Here is a 17,998-nt window from a genome sequence, read left to right on the forward strand (position 1 = left end):
ATCATCAATTCCAACATCAGGCTGCAAATCATGCATCCCCTCGGCCAAAGCAATTTTTTGTTTGTTATTTTTAACGATCCCGTATGTTTAAGCTCCCTCCCAAACAAAAAAAAATTGGCGCTAAATCTGCAGTGGAAACTCTACACCGCAAATGCAATTTCCAAAAATCCTTCGCCGCGTGGGCCCTCGGTCCGTGCCAGAGAGAAAGAGCGAGAGAGCTTGACGAGCCAGAGGAACGTGCCTCCCTTGTACGGCAGAAACGACGTGCTCCCACCCCCCCCCCCCGCCTTCCCCCCCCCCCCCGCTTGTCTGACGGGTCACCCCAGGTCACGGTGAAGTCACGGCGCGGGAATTTAGCCTCTCCGAGGGTTGGTGAGGCGTCCGCGCGGTCATTGTGGACGCAAAGTGGCCGCTGCCACCATTTGTGGGGGTTTTTTCTCCCTCGCCGAGCCGCCAAGAGACGTTCGCGTGGCTTTATTTGGGAGAGAGAGAGAGAGGGCTCGAATAATCTGTAGCGTGGTATTGTCACAGCTCATGTATTCACTGCATTAAAAAGGAAAATGCAGTCCATGAAACGGTTGTCTTCGCTGTAGATGCATAAACCATGACGCGAAGGGGCATCCTCCCAGCGGCTTTTTGTCCAGCCCATCGAACAAAGACGGTCACTGCATTGCACGCTTTGAGGTGCACTCCTGCGGCCGTCTCGAAAGCTCCTCTGATATGGGAAGCCACTGGAGCGATGCACTTTTAAATCTAGATTGACAACTCATTTCTTTAGAACTCCTTTGTGTGTTTAGTTTGTTGTCCTTCCACCGCACCTCCGATCAGCACGGCTGGCGCTACGTAGGTTGCGAAAGAAGTTCAACATACATACGTGTGTTCTGAGCCATCACACGTGACTTTGAAGCTTCGTTTAGGAAAAAAAGAAGCTTTGCATTTATGATTAAGTGCATCGCTCATGGTCCTCACGTCCCACTATTGTGATGTCACTTCCACGTGAGAATCGATACAGCATCGGTGCACTCGTGTGGACTGTCGTGGTTAAGTTTGTCAATCCACTGCCGGCTGAGGGCCTCCTCATACCATGCTGACAGTGAGGCATAGCTTCTAACCGTACAGTATTTCTCCATGTCAACATGGACAGTATACTGAAGAAGGAATTTGTATTTGCATTCGCCCAGTGCTGGTGGTAAGAATGCATGGCGTTCCACTGATCCATCGCACTGGATCAGACAAATTGCCCACGGCACCGGATAGGCAGCAAGGCAAGCCTCAGCTGAATTTGTCGAAAAACAAAGATCCCCGTATAGGCCTTCACGGACCGTAGGAGCAAGTGCTGTTCGCGAGTAGCGCCTATGAAGGTCGGCACGGCACACGAAGCGATGGCCGCCTTTGTCTCCCGAGCGGCAATGTCCACACGCCGCACCAGATACTCATTTGAGGCTGAGTTGACCTAGGGGAGGCCCAGGACCGATTCAAACAATCGTCATTGGTGCTGGGAATCGAGCGAGAATCGAGCCCGGGTCGCCAGGTTCGAAGCGCAGCGCGCTGACCGCTACTACACTCCCGCCGTGACGGGAGGTCACACGACCCACCAGCAGTGCCAACGGGACCTTTGGCGACTCTGCGTGATGAATGGCATCGCACTGCCCTCTTGTGGAAGGGTTTGCGCTCCTTTTTTGCGTGAGAGATCGTCGTCCGTGTTGCCGTGCTCGGTTGCATCACGTGCCCAGAGGAATCTTTGCTCTTTACCAGAAATCGGTTCGCTCAGTGGTCATAATCATGTGTGTGACTTGAAACCTCTTGAGTCACGCGGTGGCCAGTAGGTAACAGCACGGATCACTGTGCGACGATTTGTGTCGTCATTAACGTTCGGTCTGTCCCCGTGTACTCTCTACTCGAGTTACCTTCCACGTGTAAAATATGCATAACAAGGCTGACCAAACGTTCCTATTCAGGATCCTGCTTAAATAGATTATCGAGCCTCAGTGGTCCTTTTCATGGTTAATTAATGTCCAAGCAATATCATGATGATTGTTTTACCACCATGTGGACTTTGCACGAGGTTTGGCTGTGCCGTGCGTTGTCCGGTCACGCCCGCGGGTTGTCCCACACAACGTCCGACGTTCTGCCGCACGTGCCGAGAACTTCTTCGGAAACCGAAGCGGAACGTTGGACACATCGGAGAGCCGTTACGGCAAGGCCGCGTAAAATAAAAATAAAACCTACGCAGTCGTATTTCACACTTTTTTTTTTTTTGCGCACATCTGCCGATTGCATACCAGCTTCGAATAACATCTTGAACGAGTAAACTTCGGGCAGACGGGACTTGGGCTGTGTCCAGCCGCGAGCAGGACTGGGAGAGGAGTGGAGGATTTACAGGAACGCTGCTGCCGTGGGTGGCTGGCAAACCACTCAGCGTGTGGGCACGCCATGGGTCCCACTCGCTTGGCCGTTAGTCCGAGGCCGCTTGGCCCCATCGTGTCTAAACTAAACTGTTGTATTTTTATTTGAACCAGGTAAGGCCCGCTGAGCTTCAGGAGCTCTTTGTCAGAAGCGGCCTGGCCATCACAAATGATAGCTCAACGAAGTGGCTCATCGTGTGGAAATGTATAACAGACAGATACTCTAAATGGACGCTTGATTCTTAACGTGGAGGGGAAAACTGGAGAACCCGGAGAACCCGGAGATAGATCCACACGACCACGAGGAGAACACGCAGACTCCTAATACACTGCAGGCGTCAGGGTTGTGATCGAACCCACGACCTCCTGCATACCAAGCGAGGCAGTTGACATCTCACCATCATGACGCCCTCTATCCTTTGCCATGCATGGATAGGAATACAGATCAAACCAGCGTGGAGTGCACATATATATAATATATACATGGATGGGTGCGTGCTTACAAATACACTGAGAGACAAAACGAGACACGTGTATTTGAGAATGCGTGCAAGGTTAAAACACCATCCTCACTGTCAAGAAAAGCAATTGGGCTTGGGCAGGACGTGTCACTTGATTGGATTATGGCCGATGTTAGAGACTGAAAATGGAGTGGCAGACAAGGGAGGGAAGGCGCCCAAGACAGCGCGCCCACTGTAAAGAGATGGAGCGATGGAATCAGCTCATGACGGCAGCTTGGACGGACCTTAATCCAGCAGTAAATGGATCACGGCTGACGATGATTTCCTCGCACCTCCGAATTGCGCGGCAGCCTACGTGCGGTGCGAAAGAACGTCAACATACATTACATACGTAATGATAATGATCTATATCTGAGCCTATATCCCTGCTGCTCTCTGCTCAGTAATCACTTCGAAACACACTTTGCAGGAGTGGGACGTCTCGGACCACTGTCACGAGCAGTATATATTGCCAAGCAACGCAGGGTGGATAGCAATGGCACATTCGGAAAGAGATGAGGCTGCTTTGTGGAAGCGCTGCATACAGATTCACGGCGAAGCCGCACAAAGGATTGTCAATGAACCCCTCGGAGAGCTCCTGTGCACAGGCCACAGGGCAGTTCAAAGGGGAGTTACGCTTGTATAGGGGTATTCAATACAACAAATGGGATTGCCTTGTAAGCAAGCGGCCGTGGAAGGATTTAAAAGGTCCACGCTCTTCCACAGACATGATACAAAATAATCATTAGCGTCCACCAGGGCCGGATTAAGGCGAGGGGGCTTTCGGGGTTACAGCCCAGAGGCCTCTGCCCGCTGGAGGGGCCTCCAGAGATGAAGCGAAAAGTTATTTCATTTTGTAAATGCTGACCTTTATTTGTTGTTAGTATTACTGGGTGCCTCACAGTACCTGTAGCCCAGGAGCCTACACAATCTGAATCCTGCCCTGGCATCGCCCCATATCTAACAGAGAGGGTCCTCAACCACGACCAGCTGTCGGTTCACCAGAATTGGTTTCAAGCGAGCATCACTCTGCTAATGAGACACTGAATATCGAATCCGGTCCAGTATTTGCTTGCGTTGAACCAAATGCGACTGGAATCACGTACGATCAGAACGCTGCTGTGTACGTTGAACTTCTTTCGCACCGTATGTAGCCAACCGTGCCCATTGGGCGGTGCGGCGAGCTGTTTGACTCACGGTACGTGAGTGGGGTGCCGTTACCTGCTTGTGTATTTCGTGGCGTGGAACAAACGTAGAAGAGTGAACGTGAGAGCTGAAGTTGGGTCTGGCAGCGCGAAGGGATGGCCAAAGTCACGCGAAAGAGGCACGTCCATTGGACATTCATTATTTTTTCTATCCAGTTGAATGTTTTGTTTGCCCCAATTTATCTTATTTGTGATTATTTGCCAGCGGTGCACACAGCACAACTCAGAGCAACGCTCGACACATTAGTCAACAACACAGGGCCCTTAAAAGAGAAAATATATATTTGGCGACGTTTCATTTATGTGCTGTGATGAAGGGCCGTTGCCACAATCGTCACCCATTATAGAATTTTCCTTTGAAGGCCACAACAGTGTTATTGACTAATGTGTTGAGTTTTTTTCTTTCTATTTTACATACAGTGTTGACATTTTAACATTTACTGTATGGCGCTTTATGATCTTTGGACGACAGGTGCTGTGTAAAGATAATAGGCTGTTATCACTGTACTTATTATTATTAGTATGATAAGATACATATATAACGTAACTATTTTGTTCAGTAAAAACGATTCGTTCACGTTTTGTTGGGCAGTAAGAGAAGGCCAGAGTGCAGGTACGGCTGGTTTGTCAATGCACGGCTGGATGGGCGTTGACGAAGGCGGGGGAGCATACGTAGTACAATACAACAATGATCTTTTTTCTGCACCGCTCTTTGATACCCACGACTGGCAAGGCCAGAGTATCGTGTCATATCCGTATTTAAAAATAAAACGCCAATTATTTTTTTAATGAATGATTAGAATTCAGGGTTTGCTTTATTTTCTTTGTGAGTTAAAATATTTATCTTTTGAGCAATAGTTTTTTTTTATATTCTTGGTTCTTCCGGTAAAGTCACGTACCAATACTTGACTTTACCGAAAGAACCAAGAATATGAATTCCCGCAGTCACGAAAGTTTTAAGTCAAATTTGTTTTCTGTTGTTCTAAGTCGTCTTGGTTACATGCTGGGGTTTCTACTCTGGGGTTTCTACGCTGGGGTTTGTACGCCGTGTTCTCGTGCGCGCACAATGAATCTCTAATGATTCAAAACAAAATCTAATTTTAATTACACGACGGCTGTTGCTGCATTGCTTAACGTGGTTGGAATGCGATATTTTTTCCGCACATCCAAATCCACGTCTGCCTTCAAAGTGAGGTTCCTGATCTCAATGTTCTCCTACCTGCTGATCAAATTCATTCCATAATTTAACACTGTGCTTTAGAGTGATGGCGAATTAGTGCAAGTCACTAATTACCATACTGGTCTTCTTTTTTGCCAGAATGGTTGTTATGATATTGTGCTCGCTGATTAAATTTGTTCACTTTAATAACAATTAGTCATTGTATTAGCTATCATTTTGACCTCATTTGCTTGGTGGAAATGTTATTACAATCCTGATATACATGTTTGCTCTTGTAATTAACATTGTGTTCGAGGTTTGTCTTCATATAATTCCAAAGGTTCCACCACGTGACGTATTCCATCCCAGTCGAATTCTCACTGGTATATTTTAATGAAGGAAATGAATAGCTGATTAATTACCTCATTGATTGATTAATGTAGTTCACTGACTAACTGATTATATCACTGATTCACTTGAGTTTTTGTTGTTGTTGGTAAGTTACCAATTCACGTATTTTCCCACTGACTGACTAAAAGATGACTTGGTTAACTCACAGATATGACCGATTTATTTATTGGTTAACTAATTAACTTCTTGACTAAATGACTGACAGACTCGTGCTAGTTAATATTCGTATTAAATCACTCCATGCATGGCTGATAGGGTGATTGACCAATTCACTGATTCATTGATAAATTATAGAAATGAACATGTATTTATCTCTCTGCATATAAAAAAAGAAAATCATATTTTCGTGATTAATCCATCAGCTTTTATGGGTCTTTCCTCACCAATATGATCCAGTAAACCCTGGACTGGTTTTCACCTCTTGGGTCTCCATCAGCATCGCGACGCTTGCTGATCAAATGCCGCCGGATTGCCAGATGCTGTAACGCACTATACACTCTTTTTTTGTGTATTTGTTTACCAGCGAAGTCTCACGGCACGATACAGCTCTTTCTTCAGAAGTGACCAACTGATGGGCACCTCGCCGCCCATCGTAGGTCGCTCGCCAACGTCGCTTGCCCCCGACAGTCCGCTTGAAGGCTACGCGCGGCGGGGGGGACCTCCCTCCGTCTGTCTCTGTGTGTGCGGCTGCAGTGTAGCCGCACGTGCGGCGAGGGCGTGCGCGCGCGCCACGTGGTCTGCGCCGAGGGCGGCAAGGCGCCCGTGCGGGATGAGATGTGCCGCGCCGACGCGAGGCCTCCCGCCCACGAGCGCTGCTCGTCCGCCGCGTGCGACTTCATCTGGGTCACGGGCGACTGGAGCGCGGTACGCGTCGCGTCGCGTCGTTCTCCACGCACCGCGTCGCTCTGCACGAATCGCGTCGTTCTCCACGAATCGCGTCGTTCTCCACGCACCGCGTCGCTCTGCACGAATCGCGTCGTTCTCCACGAATCGCGTCGCTCTGCACGCACCGCCGCCAGCTTGCGAACTGACTGGCTAACTGGCTAATTAGCGAGCGGGCTCCCTTTCCCTGTGACCTCTCACAGCATGTGTGTGTGTGTGAGCGCGGCTGTTAGCGGTTAGCGCGCTGTGCTATGAACCCGGCGACCCGAATTCGATTCCACGCTCACGGCCAATACCATGCGACGATTATCTGAACCGATCCTGGGCCTCCCCTAGGTCGACTCAGCCTCAAAATAAGTAACTCGTGCAGGAAACATCTCAACTAGGGAGACAAAGGCGGCCTGGCGTGGTGCTGGCCACCCACCCCTCCTGTGCAGTGCCGGTCTTCGTAGGTGCTCGCTAACAGAATTTGTTCTAGATTTGAAGCTTTCGTGACTGCAAACCACAGCAAGAAAACCACAGCAAGAAAATTTTAAATCGAAAATTTTCTTGCTGTGGGTTTCACACCTGATTATGATTGCTTGTGTTTCAATCGAAACGTCGTGAGAATTTAATTGTTTTATTTTTATTATTTCCCTTCTACGTGACTTTACTGAAAGAACCAAGAATATGAATCTCTGCAGTCACAAAAGCTTTAAATAAAATTCCACTATGTTATTCTCTGAAGTCATAAACTCCCAATGTTTATTCACTCAATTAGAAACGATCACTGTTCATTCACGGAATATGAAAAAAAACACTCACCCACTCTTCGATCACGTATTTATCGAGTACTGTTGCATATTCACTCAAATCATACACTAATAATTCACTGAACACCAATGCATCACCATGGTGGTGAGATGTTAACTCCCTCGTCTAGTTTACAGGATGTCGTCCGTTCGATTCTGGCCCTGATGCCTGTATATTTGGAGTTTGCATGTTCTTCTCGTGGTTGCGTGGAATTTTATCCGGGTCCTCCGCTTTTTCCCTACATATTTGGAATCAACGCCATGCATTTAAAGTATTTGGCTGCGAAATATCTCCACGCGATAAGCCACTTCGTTTGAGCTATCATTTGTGATGGCCAGGTCACTTCTGAACAAAGAGCCACATAGCTCAGTAGGCCTTACCTAGCAAAATAAAAAAAATTGTTAAACAGTTAGTTTAACACGTAGGCTTCCGCGACCAATATTATCCATAATGGAGGTTTATTTCCATGTTAGATCGCGTAAATATAAATGCATCGTTAACCCGCCACCACCCGACACAGTCAATTACTCAGGTTTGTGACGTAAACAAGACATGCCAATTAGTTAGTTCTTCAGCACACCGGTGTGTTGGAGAGTAAACGCACACAACATTTACAATTTGAGTTCTGTGTCAATCACATCAACCAGCTTCATCGGGGCGATTTGCCAGAATTGTGAAGAAGTCCTCCCACTTGGGCCCTCCCCCACAGTGCACCGCGTCGTGCGGCCCAGGCTACCAGCAACGCCTCGTGTTCTGCTCCGAGACTCACGGCTCGACCGGCGAACACTTCCCCTACGGCTACGGGAGCCACAACCAGCCGCCCCGACCGGGCACCGCGGGGGGCGCCCCCCACTCCCCCCAAGGCACCGTCGTGGGGGGCCAGGATGCTCGCCCGTCCTGCCCGCACCCCCGACCGCCCGGCACGAGGCCGTGCGACATTCGCGAATGCTCCTCCCCGCCGCCGATGCCACCGCAGGCGGCATTGCCCGTGCGGTGGAGGACCGGGGCCTGGAGTCAGGTGAGAGCCTGGGGGGGAAGCCGTAGCCAACCGCGAGCTAACCGGAGGTGCTATAGCAGCTGTATTCACGCATGCTTGTTAAACTTCTTGCGCACCGTGCATGGCCAACCCTGCTAATCAGAGGCGCGGGGCGTTCGTACGTGTGAACATCGCTGTGGGCGAGATGCAACGTCTTGGGGGGCTGTGTGCCCTCCCACACCGATCTCTCTGCCCCCTTATTCCTTCAATGTCCCCCCCCCCCCCTCTTCAACAGTGCTCAGGTGTCTTGCGGTGACGGCTGGGCCGAGAGGCCAGTACGGTGCCTGACGGGCGAGGGGCGTCCCAGCGAGGCCTGCCCCCCGGAATCTCGGCCCACCACAAGGCAGCAGTGCCACGGGCAGCCCTGTAAGTTGGCAGGGCACCCGTCAGCGGCCGTGGATTACCACCGTGTGAAGAGAGCTCACTACACCGTAGTGGGGGGGTGGGGAGGAGGCACATTTGTACATCTACATCATGAAAAACGTAATGTGTCCATCTGTCATTCAATTAGTAATTGTTGACGTAAAGAGTCAAGAGAGGGCTTGGGGCCCGCTGTGACTGGACGCAACTGGCTGGGGCCCGTGGCCTTGATGCCGATTGAGCCACGGATAACTTTTGACGTAGGTTAAACAAAATTGTGGCGGAACATTTTCACCCCTAGAATTTCCAAACTTTCGTCCCGATTTATCCAGTTCAGATGAAGAAAATGTGACAAATATAGAATTTTGGCAGGACTTGAAACGTAAACATTAGCAACAAGTTTTTTCCTGATGGAATTGCAAGCACAACGCAGCTTAGAAGTGATCCTCTCGATGCATCACTCACATCGCCTCGGGAACAACAAATGTTTTTGTTCAATGTCGTGACCGTCAGCTTCTGCGTCCTGTGCTTTGATTTCATCATCATGGGATTCTCACCATATGCATTGTGCTACGTTGTTTTGTTGTTGGTAACTTCGCAGCTTCAAGTGACTCATAATATCGATTGACAAAGAAAGGGCCAGTGCCCAAAACGTCACCTATTATATAAAGCCACAGTGTTATTGACAAATGTGAGGTTTTTTTCTCCGTTATTTGTGCAACCACTGCCAACACAGTATCACCAGATAACGTATATATATAATGATACTTTGGGAAAAGTAAAGGAAGTTGAGATTAGAACTGTTGGGTGAATCCAGCTGACAGGAAAATGATATTATGACTTCCCGTTTTGCGTGTGCTTGTTTGCGGAAGTGGTGACTGATTTAATCTACTGCACCGTGAACCCAGTGACCTGAACTTGATTCAAAGCCAAGGTTAATATCAGTGGCAAGTGTGGTTAGGAGCTGTCCCTGGCCTCCGCTAAGGTCAACTCAACCTTAAATGAGTACCTCATGCTGTGCGTAAATATGAGCACTCGGGGGGCAAGGGTATGGTGCTGTTCACACCACCCATTGCGTGCAATGTTGGCCTGAAAGAGGTGTTCACTAAGAGTGTTTGCCCAAACATTCCTTACGGCTGTAGAGATTGACCTTGTGCAAATTGTGCATAGCCTATATGTGCGTGTGTCAAATTTTCACCTAGCCTGGCAAAAGAGCTGCATCGATGTCACTGCCATTCGGTGAGAGTGGAGTGTGGCAGCTGTTGTGTTTGTCCATAATGCAGTTTTTTTTGGGTTCGATCGTGTAAATATATAAATGTGTTGTTAAGACCCGCCACCACCCGACACAGCCAACTAGTAAGGGTTGTCACGTAAACAGAACGTGGCCAATTCGTCAATAGTACAGCACACCGGTGTGTTGGAGAGCTAAGCCACAACATTTTCAATCTGAGTATGACGTTTCACCAGTAATTAAAACTTGCATAATCACCGGTGTGCTGTCCTAGTAACGAATTGGCATGTTCTGTTTACGTGCCAACCCTTACTAGTTGGCTGTGTCAGGTGGTGGCGGGTTTTAACAACACATTTATATATTTACGCGATCTAACCCAAAAAAATATCTTATGGTTGATATTGGTCGTGAAAGCCTACTGCGTATTAAACTGTTGTGTTTGCGTGTGCGTCGCATGTGTGCCTCTGGCACAGGCGGCTAACACAATTCACCGTTATGTCTGTGTGTAGGCGAGAAGGCTTCAAGCTGTGCTCACGTACAGATCCTGCACGGGGCTAAGGATGACGGGGAGTACCTCATTAGCATCGGTGGCAGAGATGTGAAGGTACACAATTTACCTTGTCGCGAGACGGGCAACACACCGGCACAACTTGAATTTGTCTGCACGCTTCATTAATCCTGAACACTGTGTGTACGTGAATACCGAGGGGACCGGTTGTCATCTTAAGCGAGCGTTCCTTTTTAGTGAGATTTTTTTGTTGTTGCAAGAACCCACCGACGTATCCATCGCTAATGACGTGGGCAAATCACCGAGGCATTCCGTCGCGATGGGAACCTGGCCACGAAATGTAATCCGCGGCTCACCATCTGGGGCGGCACGGACTCCGTGCAGCATGGGTCTTGTTGCACTCCCCATTCACTGTGCGTGGGACAACTTTAAGGCACTTGCCCGTTTTATCAGCTCAATCCGGCGTATCTGCTGATATTATATTGATTTCCCTATGTATCCATTTGTTACAGAATGCATATACAATCTCAGCAGTGAATCTTTCTCTGTATACTATGGTGGAATATTTAACTTTAAAGACGTATCAAAAGCTTGTGCCAGGCAAGTATAACCATACTAAGCAAAAAAGAGAAAGCACTTAATTGTGATTTTTAAGCCACGATCATCATCAGCCATGGTCTATTCACTGCTTGATGGAGGATCCCAAGCCACCTTTGATGCTTCTGCGATGCAATAATCCACCCAGGACCAGGCCTGGTTTTATCGCTCCATCTCCCCGGTTGGCCGTTCCTCTATTGCCATATTCACTGGGGTTTTGTTTTTCTTCAGATATACTGCTGGGGCATGGAGTCGGCCAGTCCCAGGGAGTACATCACGCTGTCAAGCGGCGAGGCAGATAACTACTCGGAGGTGTTCGGATACAGGTGCGTTGCTGCGTGTGCGGCCTCCACTCGTTCCTTCTGCGGGGCGATTCCCGGTCAACTCCGTGTGCCCTGTGCCTTCTCCATTAAATGAAGACTTAACCACGAAAAAAAACAACGAGATCTTGTTTTGTAGGTACCAGAGCTGGGATTGATTATAATTACAGCCAGCAGTGTTAGCCGGAATTACAATTACATAATGATTGGACTTCATTGCGAATGACACAATTACAGCTGTAATTGATTCCAGGTTTGGGAGGTACACACTTTGGCTGTGTGTGTGCGCTAAGCCACCTGCCGTGAGTTTGAAGCTTCGTTAATGAGAAATTAAATATATTTTATAATGACTACCTTTCAATACAACACTGCAATGATGTCTGCAAGAGTGCTGCAGCGATGAACTCGAAAGTAAATTTTAAGTCTTTACTAACGACGTTTTAAGCTGGCGTCAGACAAATCAGGGCATCAAGTCAAGTAGCCGTGTAACGATGCCATAATTCACTTATATAAATTTGATTTCTGTGCTCGTGATGCATCAATGGTGTAAACGAGAATCGATTTTATACAGCTGATGCAAATGACAAGCTTTTTTTTCCACGTAGGTCAGCAGAGTAAATACAACGATAGAAATGTGTGACAAACAATGAAAATTAGATGGTAAAAAAAAAGAATGTAGGCGAAACATTGTAGACCGTTGAATTGTGGCCCAGAATCATGACAACACAATATACGAGATGGAACCGTTTTTGCCAGTATCATATTTGTAGCTGCTCACCCCGATCTATAAATGCCCTGATAGTGGCATTATCTTTGTGCTGTTCACCTTTTAGCACTCTCTGGTCTGACACTGGTTGAGACAAGGCCCTAAATAAGGCAGCCTCTGGTGTAGTCAAATCAGTTTCAAAGGCAATGTCATATATTATCAGAACATGTTTTGTTTGCATGTTCATCACAAGTACGTGTGGTTAATGCGAACTTGATTCCTTGCAAAAGGTTTCCATTTGGTGTTTGACCAAATTAACACCTGTTTTATTGCCAGAAAGGGTGTAAGCTATTCTTATTTTTTATGCAATATACGAGCTCTTTGCTGTTTTTCCTTTTTTTTGGGTCACGTCTCAAGGAGGCCAGGTTCAGTGTGCTGATATCCAGCCGAGCAGCGGTGGCTACTCACGTGGCTGCCTGTAATCCAGCACTGTGGAGGCAGCGAGGGTTGGTAGATCACCGCGCAGATGTTGCGAAATTCCCTTCCTCGTGCACGTCGAGATGCCATACCCTTGATCGCCAGGAGAAGGCGGTACAGTAAAGTGCTGACAAATATCATTTGTCCCTTCTGCATGGACCAGAGTGGGCCGAGCCATCTCCTGCTGAAAGCTAAATCCTTAGTCAAAAAAATGTTGGGACAATATTTCTTCAAATGCACAGGCGCAGTGAGACCTACAACAGAATGCACGATAGACAAACACAGATTGGACCATTACTCATTCTGCAAGGCCACTCTGCAGAATGCGGGCAAGGTGATAGCTAGGGACCGCCACCGTTTCCCTCTGCCCCCCCTCCGACTGCCCTCCACCGACTGCCCCCCACCACTCTCCCCTCTTACTGTTGCGCCGGCACTACCCCCACGAATTGTGCGAGCCACCAGCCGCCAAACTGCTTGCTTGGTTTCAGAGTAGGTTTGAACCCATTCTGGCAATGAAACAGGTGTTGTTGTTAAGATGTTAAAACACCAGACAGAAACCTTTTTCAAGGAATCCTGTCTGCATTAACCACACGTACTTGTGGTGAACATGCAAAAAAAAACTAAAAAAAACATGCTCTGGGAGTATATGCGTTATCTTTGAAACTGATTGGGCCACACCAAACACAGCTATCTCTAGAGCCTAGTCTCAAACAGTGCTAGTTTTGACGTCTTAACACACCTGTTTCGTTGCCAGAAAGGGTAAAACCGATTCTTATATTTTGATGCTGGCAAGGGAGGTCACATGATTGCTTGCTTGGTTTCAGACAGTCCGGCTACACATTCCGGTGATGCCCCCCCCCGCCTCCCAATCCCTCCGACCCCACATCGAGATGGGCCCCCCCCCCGCGCGCCCGCCCCCCCTGTGGCCCTTGCTACGACGGCACCGCTGCGTCATCGTCATCGGGGTGGTCGACCGAATAAGGGGCCATCCATTCAGTACTGACGCATGGAGCGGGGAGGGAGGGTTAACCCAAATGCGTATGCTTGCGTTTGGGGGTCTACTGAAAATGTACGCATAGGGAACGGGGGGGGGGGGGTGAAGGCTCGATAACAATCTGTCTACATTGGCCTTTAAATAAGCCACAGTTCAGTTTCTTCAGCTGTCAGACAAATACTAGCGGGAGAGGTAGGACTGTGGGAGAGGTGTCACTTGTGTGCCACCGTGCCCTTGACTGCAGCTATCACGCGGCTCAGCAAAATAAGTGGCCAAGGTACGCAACTTAATTATTTAATGCAGCTGGCGGTGGACTATGTGCTTGCTTAAACATGTTAATATTATTAATCCTTGATCGTTTCTGCGTGGATTAAATTTCGGCTGTTCTATAGGCTTCGGGGGGGGGGGGGGGGGTGGATCAAGCGAACGTACGCAGGTGGGTGGGGGGTGTAAAAGTACGCGTGCGTACAGGGAGGGGGGGAGGGGTCAAGTTTAGATTTTTGCGTACCTAATACATACATGGCCCCCGCATACTCAATGGATGACCCCCTAACGGCCGCTTCCTGGCGTGTCACTCCCCCCTCCACCCCGCAGGTTGCACAACCCCTACGAGTGCCCCTACAACGGCAGCCGCAGGGAGGACTGTGCGTGCCGCAACGACTACCTGGCCGCCGGTTTCTCGGCCTTCAGCCGCGTGCGCCTCGACGTCGACACCATGCAGATCCTCAGTACGCTCGCCGCGTTCGTAACGGTCCCCTCGCGACGATGACGACGACGATGACGACGATGACGACGATGACGACGATGACTACGAGCGGAACAGATTTGCCCGCTCAACCTCCCCCACCACCACCATCTCCGCCGCTACCGCCGCGACGATCCGTCACGCCACGTGTCGCACTTTCGGACGTTGACGGTTGTGCGTAGATCGGATTGCTAATCCGCACAGATTTGCACTTTGGTGCAGCGTGTACCGTACGAGGTATTGTGGGGGGGTGGGGGGTGTGTTCCTTTTTTCCCATGAGCCAAAGCAACCTAAATACCTTTCATCATTATTATCATCAGCTGATCTTTACACTGCTGAATCAAGGCCTTCCCCAGGCTTCCCAATCCCTCACGTTCCTACACTGCAACAATTTACCTAGCACATGCACACGAGCTGATCTCACTTCATAATAACAGCTGATATATGATTATGAAAATTTTCACGTGTTATTTACGTATTTATTTAAGGCAATTCTTTGAAACGATAGGCTTCCGTAGGCCAATATTGTTATCCGTGAAATGTGCTGTTCACGAGCGTCTCCGGAACGTATCCCTCGTGAGCAACGAGGGAATCCTGCCTACGATTAAAATGGAACGTCCGTTGGCCGCCGCCGGCTGATCACGCGTCCATTGCCGTGTTTCCACAGCCACCGATCTGCAGTTCTCCCGGACGCTTTATGGACGCCCCGTGCCCTTTGCCACGGCCGGGGACTGCTACAGCGCCGCCCGCTGCCCACAGGTAACGGGGCGGCGCACCCCGTGGAATCGTCGTGCACGCTCGCCTCCGGTGTTGCCCAGGCCGACCGACGGACGGGTGGCTGAGAACACAGCGCGCGCGCTTACGCTGCGTTGTTGTTGTATACAGGGTGCGGTGGCGCAGTGGTTTTTGTGTGCGATGTGTGGCGGAACTTCTTTCGCACCGCGCGTCGGCGACCGCGCTGAATCGGAGACGCGCGCTTGCGCCTGCGGACCCAGGAGACCCGAGTTCGATTCTCAGCCGCGGCAGACTTCGAACGCGAATGCCTAACCCGCTCCTGAATCTCCCCAAGGTCATCTGAGCTCTACATGAGTGCCTACTGCAATGTCTAGACATGAGCACTGGGGGAGACAAAGTTGTCCAGTTGACAGGACCCGATTGTCCCTGCTGCCTCCGTTCCCGGTACGCCGCTCGCGACGCAAGCACTCGGCCGATGGCAAGTCACTCTTGTTGCAGGGCCGCTTCAGCCTCAACCTCTCAGGGCACGGGGCTCATGGTGTCGGAGGCGACGCGCTGGGCGTCGCAGGGAAACTACGCAACCGTCGACGTCCTCCGATCACCGGCGAGTTCCTCCGCCTCTGCCCCCCCTCCCCCCGCCGCGACACAGACACAGACACGCAGACCACCGTCACGGGCAGCAGCAAGCACGGCGGCGTGTAGGCACGTAGGATTCCGCGGGGCTCCGTCGTCCCAGTAGTCGGGGGGGGGTGTTCCGGCTAAGGCCGCGTGTTTGAGAATTCGTCCTCTCGAGCTTCCGCCAAGCGCTGCTGCCGCCATCGTCATGAGATGGTGGGGACGAAGGCAGCCGGGTGCAGTGCTGGCCACGCCACCCACTCTACATGGGGGGGGGGGGGCTTGCGCAGAAGTGAACGTAGAGACTCCCCCAAAAGTTGGGGAGGGCGATGCCGAAATGTCCAGGTTTTTTTTTAAATAGGGCCCTGTGTTAATTGACAAAAACATTGCCCACACCTTGGATCTGCCACCGGATCTGTGCGCACGTCTGTGTGTTTGGGTGTTTGTGTGCGCTGTGCGTGTGGCGTGCGAGGAGTGATAGTGCGGTGGTTAGCGCACTGGCGGTACGAACCTGGCCATCCAAGTTCGATTCTCCCCCACTGACAAAACGAGTGATGAATATTTGAACTGGTCCCAGACCTACCCCTAGCTAGACACACCCTTAAATTGGTACCTAGTTCCGCGCGTAAATGGCAGCACTGGGTAGACAAGGGTGGTCGGGCGTGGTGTTGGCCACCATCCACCTCATGTGCCATGCAGACCCTAATCGATGACGGCTAACACGACTTGCCCCAACAGTCTGTTAAGGCTACACGGGGAATCTTTTTCTTTGTTCGTCAATTTTACCATGCACTTTTTTCCGCGGTTGTGCCGTACGGCTTTCACGCTGTGTTTTGAGGTCCTACCGGTTGTGGAACTGAATTCTAACTCTTGAGAATTAGCAATGCCAGTCTGACTGCCAGCCCACAAACATTGCTTTGCAACACGGTGTGAGAGAAAGTGCATCCACGACTGAGCGCGTATAATATATAAAAAAGCAGTCTCTTGAAGGGACCTCAGATGTAGTTCTGTGATGTCACCTTCTGCAGCCTGTTCTCTAACACAGAGGATAAGGCCATAGAGGAGATCTTTGTCTTTGTTGAATGTGGTGTTCTTGCAAGGGTCTTCAGACGGATAGGTACTCACTGGTTCTTGCTGTCTCCGTTTGCGCGCTCTCTCCTGTGACAGGACGGTACGAAAATATACGGCAGGTGTGGCGGTTACTGTGGGAAGTGCATCCCTCATTCCAGCACGGGGCTCAGGCTACGGGTCGCAGCGTGACGCTCGGCCCAGCCTGCTACTGCTGGCCACGGTGAGTGGGGCCTTGGCAGCCAACGACCGAGATGAATGGCGACAAACTGCGCTTGTCTTCCGAGTTGGCAGGGGGACCGCCGCTCCTGCCTCCCGCCCGCTTCTGCCTCTCCTCTCCTCTTGTTTTGATCTTTGTTTCGTCCTCTTTAGTTCTGATATCCTCCCTTTTCTTGCTCTTCTGTAGGAATGTTTTTAATATGTCGCAACGTTTTTTTTCCAAAATTATTTGTGTCCTGAGAACGATTGTTTCAGGGCACGTAAATGGCAGCACTGGGTAGACAATAATAAAATGTCTACACATTTGTATTATTATATGGGGGGGGGGGGGTAGAGGGGGGGTCTTTGTCTTTATAATGAGCAAGGTGAGTATTGTGAGGTCCGGCCGCACCAGTCGCAAACGATGAGCTGCGGCCGACTGTTCTGTTTTGTTCGTTCTCTTCAGGAGTGAAGCTGTGGCAACTTGAGCTGGAAAGAAAATCACCTGCAGAAGCAATGCTACCTCGACAGTGGGACCTTTGGTGAATCTACGCAATGGTTCTTGCTGAATTATTTATGTGTTTTGTTGTCGTAATTTTCTTTTGATATTTTTTTACGAAACAATGGTAAGCTTTAAAAATATATATAATATTAATAATTATAGCTGTACATGTGTACATACTCCCAAGTGTAACATACCAACGCTTATCGCACAGACGTATTTTGACTTTGTATTCGTACGGTGCTCTTTTATTTGTTTTTTTAATCTGTACAGGTAAAATGTAATTGCCTTCCCTTGTAAGGTTGGCTGCTGTTGTTCGGTATAATTTAATAATTAAATGTACTCTGTTCAGAATTTTGAGCGGGGGGGTGGGGGGGGGGCAGGAATCTGACGCATTGATTGGAGATGCGCACGCGGTTTGAGACTTGGGCTGTTTACCAAAGCCACATAAATCGCCTCGTCTTGATGCTCGAAAAGCGCGCGGCTGTCTCTCTCCGTCAAGTTGGGGTTTTTTTAATCACTTTTGCCATGTTTTTTTTTAAGAGACTCATT

The 17,998-nt window shown here is 49.6% G+C and overlaps 1 protein-coding gene across 1 annotated transcript in view; it reads left to right on the forward strand.

The window, feature by feature from the left end:
* The window catches only part of LOC133342590 (A disintegrin and metalloproteinase with thrombospondin motifs 20-like), a 160,991-nt gene extending 143,212 nt beyond the window's left edge, over positions 1 to 17,779 (forward strand). Inside the window, 11 exon segments of the mRNA XM_061551813.1 lie at positions 6,374 to 6,544; positions 8,064 to 8,378; positions 8,633 to 8,756; positions 10,491 to 10,585; positions 11,318 to 11,412; positions 14,178 to 14,311; positions 14,996 to 15,087; positions 15,562 to 15,585; positions 15,587 to 15,667; positions 16,846 to 16,969; positions 17,411 to 17,779. Coding sequence (XP_061407797.1) covers positions 6,374 to 6,544; positions 8,064 to 8,378; positions 8,633 to 8,756; positions 10,491 to 10,585; positions 11,318 to 11,412; positions 14,178 to 14,311; positions 14,996 to 15,087; positions 15,562 to 15,585; positions 15,587 to 15,667; positions 16,846 to 16,938 — 1,224 coding nt within the window. The 3' untranslated portion in view covers positions 16,939 to 16,969; positions 17,411 to 17,779.
* The last annotated feature ends 219 nt before the right edge of the window (positions 17,780 to 17,998 follow it).

This window comes from Lethenteron reissneri, chromosome 15, assembly GCF_015708825.2.
Source record: "Lethenteron reissneri isolate LAM-NWPU_2019-01 chromosome 15, ASM1570882v1, whole genome shotgun sequence".
Classification (NCBI taxonomy): Eukaryota; Metazoa; Chordata; class Hyperoartia; order Petromyzontiformes; family Petromyzontidae; genus Lethenteron; species Lethenteron reissneri.